This window comes from Hevea brasiliensis, unplaced genomic scaffold, assembly GCF_030052815.1.
Source record: "Hevea brasiliensis isolate MT/VB/25A 57/8 unplaced genomic scaffold, ASM3005281v1 Scaf23, whole genome shotgun sequence".
Classification (NCBI taxonomy): Eukaryota; Viridiplantae; Streptophyta; class Magnoliopsida; order Malpighiales; family Euphorbiaceae; genus Hevea; species Hevea brasiliensis.
This window is the reverse complement of record NW_026614729.1, coordinates 160,947-167,824: the sequence shown is the minus strand read 5'-3', so window position 1 is coordinate 167,824 and position 6,878 is coordinate 160,947. Positions and strand designations below refer to the sequence as shown.

General features: G+C 43.6%; 1 protein-coding gene across 1 annotated transcript; it reads left to right on the top strand.

The window, feature by feature from the left end:
- Positions 1-944: 944 nt before the first annotated feature.
- LOC131176704 (uncharacterized ATP synthase C chain-like protein) lies at positions 945-1,883 on the top strand (the record flags this gene model as incomplete). The annotated part of the gene is made up of 1 exon (XM_058141782.1): positions 945-1,883. A coding segment is annotated over one exon (897 nt), but the record flags the coding sequence as incomplete, so codon positions are not given.
- Positions 1,884-6,878: the final 4,995 nt, after the last annotated feature.

The following is a 6,878-nucleotide window of genomic DNA, read 5'->3' as shown; positions in this document are numbered from 1 at the left end:
TGTTTTCGACTTTGTTTGCTATGGCATACGTTTATTGCTCCTATTCCCTGTGGCTCAATAATCAAAGCCTTCGTTTGATTGTTGTTGGGCACCAAAAGCAAGGCGTCGCTATGGAATTTTCATTTGGCTGGAAGGGGGTTCGCCTTACTCCGGTTTTCCCACCTAAGAGTACGTCCACTCCAGAAAAAGTTTCGAGTGAAGTAGAAAAAGACAACTAGAAGAAGAAAAAAGTCTATTGTCGTCCAAGAATGTAGAATTTCATATGTAAGTCATGTATTCGGTCCTAGGTCTCTTTCTTATAGGCTTGAAGTACAGGGCAGATCCGAAGTTTCCCTCTTTGCTTGGGCCTATCCTGTCTTTCATTCGTGTAAACTCTCTGCCCTCTTCCACTGAGACAAAGTCATTCTAACGCACGCTGAGCAGTTTCTCCACTTCGAAAGCTCAGTATATTTATCTTTCTGGAGAGATTCCATTATGACCATTTCCTCCTTTCCCTTTAGTACGCTAGCCTGTAGAGAACTTCAGTAGGACCGTGGCATCAATGCACCTTTTCGTCGATACTTATTTACGTAAACTAGATGTGAAGGCAATGTCAATTATATGATGAGATACCGTAGTTGGCTCCTGTTAGCACGAGAGATAGATATGAAATGCCTCTTTTAGAGTATGAAGAAGTGCTAGGCTCAATAGTGTCCTCCCGTGAGATGAGCTGGGCAAGGATAGGTTCATTCTTGTATGAGGAAGAAGCGCGTATATCCTTCTTATTGGAGAGATTGGATACTCACCATTACGCTGTCAACTTGAATATTAGCTCAGCCAGCCTTCCAACCCGAGTTCCGACTTCACTTTAAGTAGTCTCGTTACGCAACGAGTGAACGATCTTGCCCCTGTATTTAAGCCAGTCTGTCTGCAACAGGGGACGAGTGCAGTGATTTCTTCATACAATCGGTGCGGGAGCTGCTGTCGGTATTGGAAATGTCTTCAGTTCTTTGATCCATTCCGTAGCTAGAAATCCATCCTTAGCAAAACTTAGACTTAGTAGGACTCGTTCGTTCATCTGGTTTCAACTTTACTTAAATTTTTCTTTATATAGTTATAGTTCGACTAATCTTTTTTATTTGTTCGAGAGGTTTCCTTTTGTACGAAACCTTCCCTTTCAAATAAAAAGAATACTCACTATCCTAATTGTTCTCCTTCTTTCGAAAATCTCATTCTTATTGATGAATGAGCTATTGAGCGCGGTTGTCCCCTTTTTGCCATCGCTGGGGGAAAGAAATGGGAATTCAATTCCACCCACCCCGCCTCATCATTCAGATTCAACTCTATTGGCATTGGGGGACACATCAAATAATGAGAATACGCTCTCTTCTAGAGGTATGCCCGGTTCTGGGTCGGCTGTTAGAATCATTCAAGCGCCCAGTCCGGGAACCCGGGCGGAAGTATTCGAGGTTGAGACCAGTCCGGAGCTTGAAACGCAACTTCAGGGGGCGACCCCTTTAGGGCAGCACGAGGAGGCGCGCAGAAGGGAGGAGGAGGTGGGGCAAGCCTCTAGTCCCCTTCTAGACAATGAACACGATCCTATCCAAGTTGACGAGCTTCTAGATGAGATTACCAAAGTCCTTCATAAATTGGAACCCTCAAAACTACAAAAAGCCAAATTGGAACGCTTGTTAGAGCCTGTTAAGCTAGACCTATCCGACGCGCCGGAAGAACTCCTATACACTGTCCTTGATAAAATCAAAGAGCTGGAGTCTGCAAAATTTTCCAATAAGAAAGGCCGCAGGCTCCAGGCAATTTCCAATTTACTTAATTTGATCCGCGAATGGAAGACGAGAAATTGAGAATCGCTCATCCAATTACTACACGAAGCTATTGCCTTATTTGCATTAATGATGGCCTTTTTGATCTTATTTGTTTTCTAAGGTTTTGAGTTGTCTTCTTTTTGAAGGTTTAGTCTTTTTCTCACGAAGAAGATGAGGCCCCCTAGGAATGGGGGAGGAGGGAGAGTGGGTAAGCGGGCTCCTTCCACAACTAATGCACTCGTGAAGTGCTAATAGATGTATCTAAGGCGAGCTCTTTTGCTCGCTGTTGGATTCGAACCTGCATTGTAAGCTAAAGCCCTAAAGGTCTTTTCTTACCCTTTCTTTTTGCCTTTTTTTCAGTAGAATATGAGTTTTAAACAATTTATTATAAAAGACCGTCAAAATCGATTAAATGAAACTATTGAGCCTATTCCTTAACTAGAGCTCCTTTACAAAGGAATTTCTCAGAAGCATCCTGCAGCTTAGCTTACTACTTACTATAAGTCATTTCCATAGTGATTCTCACAAGAAAAAGATAAGAAGAAGGAAAATGACAGACGCTAACCTAACATCTTTTAGGTTAAAGCGGCCCGGATCCTCGCTTTCTTTTGTAGCTGGACAACCTCTCGGATATCATTCCTCTTGGCCCGCACTTACACATCCTATTTGAATTGAATAGGGTGGTGTGCAGAAGAGGTGCGCCCTACGAGTTACATACTTGGAACGATAAAAAAAGGATATCAATTTTAAAGGTATGCTGTGCTCGGTGATGACTCCGTCATTGCTGATCAGGAAGTAGCCGGTGTCTATGAGTCTGCTTTCATGTTATAGCTACATAACTCTTTATTTATTTCTTTCTCCCCAAGGCGACATGAAAAGACGAGGAATTTGGGAGTCAAAATCTCATAAAAAAAATCCCTTCTTTTTCACACGGGCTCAGCCGAGTTCGCTAAGAGATTTAGAGCTAGGGGGGTGGACCTCAGTCCTATCTCAATCAAGAGTTTACTCAACTCTCACCATCCATGTGGGCCAATGGCGGTCCATATGAAGTATCCGGTAAGGCAGGTAACCACCTTAGCACGGATCGGTGGTGCTGGATTTCGGGTCTTAGCTCGGTTTGACCAGTTTGCACTACGAGCGAATTCTGGCTATGTGGACTCAGTCGTGGCTCCCTCTCGATCTTTGGATCGGTCGGGGTCGTTCCCTTAATCCGTATTGGAAAGGGTGTCATTATTGACTCTCCCCGAAAGGAGATGAGACCGCGCGAGTTAACCCTTATACCAGACGAAATCTTTGAATTGCCACTTTTTTTCGAATTTGGTAAACATCGCCCTACTAGAGCTCAGATGAGACCAGGTCTTGTATTTTAATCTCGATTTTCTCCATTGAAGAAAAGGACATCTACATATGGAAATGAAGATCCATTTTTTAGATCATTCATATCTGGCAAATGCTCTCCCCTCCTCCTGGATAGGATAGTATCAAAAGCATCTTTCGGGTTAGGAAAGTTTTCTATAATCGAGATTGACTTGGTGTTCGGTGTACCGCCTTAGATTAGAAAGAAGGGGTACCCATTAAATAACATAAAAAAGTTGTTGAAAAAGCGAATCTCCGTCTTGCCCCTGTTGCTCTCATGCTACAGTGCGCCAGGTTTGTTTTAGTTAGTCAGTCGGGAATTAAGTGACTTCTTTTCTTTTTCTTCAGCCCTTTAAGAGAGTAAGGGCGTAATGGTAGTGTGGGAGTTGGCGCGTAAACTCCAGACCCCGTCAACTCATTCAATGAATCTTCTTTCATTCACCACGCGGTTTAATTCTACTCCGTATTTACAAGCCAAAAAATGGAGAGTCATCCGAGAAAACGGAGGCGCCGAGATATTCTATGACCAAAGGTCTTGTCGCGAGCTGGATTCGAACCAGCACCTCTGGGAGAAAAAGACAGGCCCAGCGAACTACCCTTTATTCTGATCGTGACTTTGGTAACCCGGTTCGTCTTCGACAAAAGCAAGACTAATGAAGACTACATCCGGGGTCGATCGTTTAGATCAACGATTTTTTCCCTATCACTAGTGATTACTCCCGATCCGAAGCACCCCTTTTCCATTCATAGAGAGATCCAATGAAAGTAATTGAAGAAAAAAACTATTATCTCAAAAATTCTTCGATTACTTTCATTATATCTTGAAAAAATTGGCAGTTAGCCTTTTGGTTGAGGAGCTCCCTGCGATGGGAATAGAATTTTACAAAATTTAAAGTGTCGGTTCCTAGTATAGATAGGGTTGCCTGCCGCCAAAGAGTGCGGCTTGGCTTTTTCCTTTCCGGATAAGTCTCCTTATACACCTCTTCTAATTCTTTGACCAGTTTCTTGAGAGATTCCTCGAAGATGATTCGTCTTCCCTCTTCACGCCTCTTTGGGGGCTTCTCATTGGGAGAAGACCCACCTCCACCTCTAGTGGATGAGCTAGAGGCTTCGCCTTTACCTTCTACTCGAAGAGGAAAGCCTGTGCTACTAAGCGGAACAGGGAAGTCGAGCATTTACAAACCTATCCCTATCGTTAGAGCGTCGTTAAATCCCTCCCCGAGGGGGGCCCTCCATCGCCTCTCCCCCCTCCCAGCCCTGTAACTTCAACTTAGACTTAGGGCTGGCCTTGCCTCATTCTTGAAGCTACATTCTCTTCCTGGGAAGCAGTAAGGAGTTTCCAAATGACCCACGGCGGTTAGTTCATAACAAAATAATAGTTGGTTACGGTTTGGGGACTTGGGCGATAAACTCCAGGAGGGAACGCGAGATGACGAGTGCTTAGGTATGGTTTTCGGGCTTGGCCGTCGCTCATTGGGTAAATCACATCTTCTAAAGAGTACCAGGGATCCAACAGCTATTAGCTTGAGACGTGAAATCGAACAGCAGCTAAAGAGAGCTCCGCGTTAAGGGCAGCCTGATGTGATGCCTTCCTTGAGGGGTAAGGATAAGAACCCGGGCACATGTAAACCCCGAGGTCTGGTTGGTTGTGTATCACCTGATTTAATAACACATGCCAGCATCCAAGTGAGAGCATTCTCCCGGTGAGCGAGAGAGAAAAACCCTAGTTTTTGGGTATGGGTATTGGGTAGGAGCTATGAGCGGGTAGACGGGTTCCATGATGGGAATGGCTTTCGGGTTCGGGTTAGAAAGATGTAAGATCCTTCTGCCTCAGGTATATTTTATATGTTTTCGTATAGTGGTGCTTGCCCTCTTTTATACATATTATTTGATAAATGTTTTATTTATTGAATTGTTTGATAAACCTTATGGGCCCCACTTGCTCCTTAAAGGCTTGCTAAGGGTTCCGGTGGCCTTAAGACTTCCCGTTCCCTGTAGCGCCGGTAACGATTCCGTTTGGGTCGTTACAAAGATGGTATCAGAGCATTAGGTTACCAAGATGGGACCTAGTTGCTAGACAAATCAGAGTCGTGTTTGAGTCTGGGCCATTTTGTTAAAGAAAATGATTTTTGAAACCTTAGAAGCACAGCAAATTTTGTATACATGTCTTGTTATTTTGTAGAGCTGGCTGCAATTTTGTTTAGTGAGATGTGATGTTCTGGTTATACTCATGGTATGGGACATGAGTTGAGTATGAGTACAAATAGTCGATAAGTGTTCTTGGTTGCAAAACCAAGACTACGGGGATTTTTTTGGTGCTAAAGGATGAATCTTGGTATAGGGATGAGACAGTGTTCCCTGAGGGGGATGGGTAATGGAGGTAAAGTGAATGATAAAATGTGATAAGAAAGGGTTTCCTTAGTCGAAGACCCTAAGAGGAAAGACGAAAAGGCCAACCTCCAACCCTTGGTATACATAAAGACCAAGTTCAGAATCCTGCACCAGTAAGGAAAGAGTGGCATAGAATGCAAATTCTATGTAATGAGGAAGACAAGATGTAGTGTGGATGAGGGCCTACTCAAGTGAGAGGCACTAACACTTTGGGAAGTAAAGTCAGTGTGAGCACCCTGGAAGGGGTTGCAGCTGCCAATATAGGCAGATTAACTGATAGGTGCCAAGTGAAATACGGGTATGATATGGTGTCTACCCAGTGAAAGGCACAAGTATGGAAGGGAATTGAGTATGCTTGAGTGTCCCAAAATGGGACATAGCTTCCTAGGTAGGCAGTATTACAGATGGATGTCCTGTTAGGACATGTGTTTCACCTGAGCTAGGTGCAAAGGGTAGAAGTTTGAGACCTTAAGTGGTCTAATGGTAATGCAGTATTCTATTCACCCTTCAAAACGGGTAGTCCTATAAACTGCAGATCACAGTGAGGACATGAGGGAAATGGATAGAACTGCGTGCCATATGAGGACACCCAGAGAGGATGTATACTCATACGGCTACTGCCTATGGCTAGTGTTGCAGAGTATGGATAAACTCTTGCAATAGAGTCAGAGACTCCTAGTGAGGGCTAGTGACCCTCAAGGCAAAAAGGGAATGAGACAGTCAGAGTGAGTGACTATGTCACTCTAAGACAAACCATTTGGTCTCCCGTGTGGGATTTCAGATGGTCTAGGCGTCACATTTGATGATTGCCTAGTGTATATGAGGACAGAGTTCTCTCACTCAGAGGAGAGTGAGATGCAGAACATCGTTCTGCTCTATGAGAAAGAGAGAAGGTTATGAATGATGATCATAACCTGTGGGATGGTATCCTAGGAAAGATGTCCAACCAGAGTTAGAGTGAGGATAGTACCCCTCTCCTGTTTGTCCTTGAGGTGCAGCTTGTGGTACTGCCACCCATGAAAGATAGGTGATGCAAACCCCTTTAGACTTGCTAAGGAACCCAATACCAATCTTGAAATCATCCCAAGGAAAGCTCAAAATCAAGTTCTTCTAGTGTTATCACTTAACCCAATATCAACAATGTGATAGAAAACTAAGTGAACAAACAATAGGCAATCAAGGATTCACAACCCAACATCAACAATGTGATGAAAAACTATGAATATCAAATTAAAACTTAACAAGGGATTAACTTGCTAAAAGTTGTAGTTTAGTTCCTAAACCTTGAGAATCTAAGAGTTGTATTAAAAGGAACTCCGCTTCGTCAAC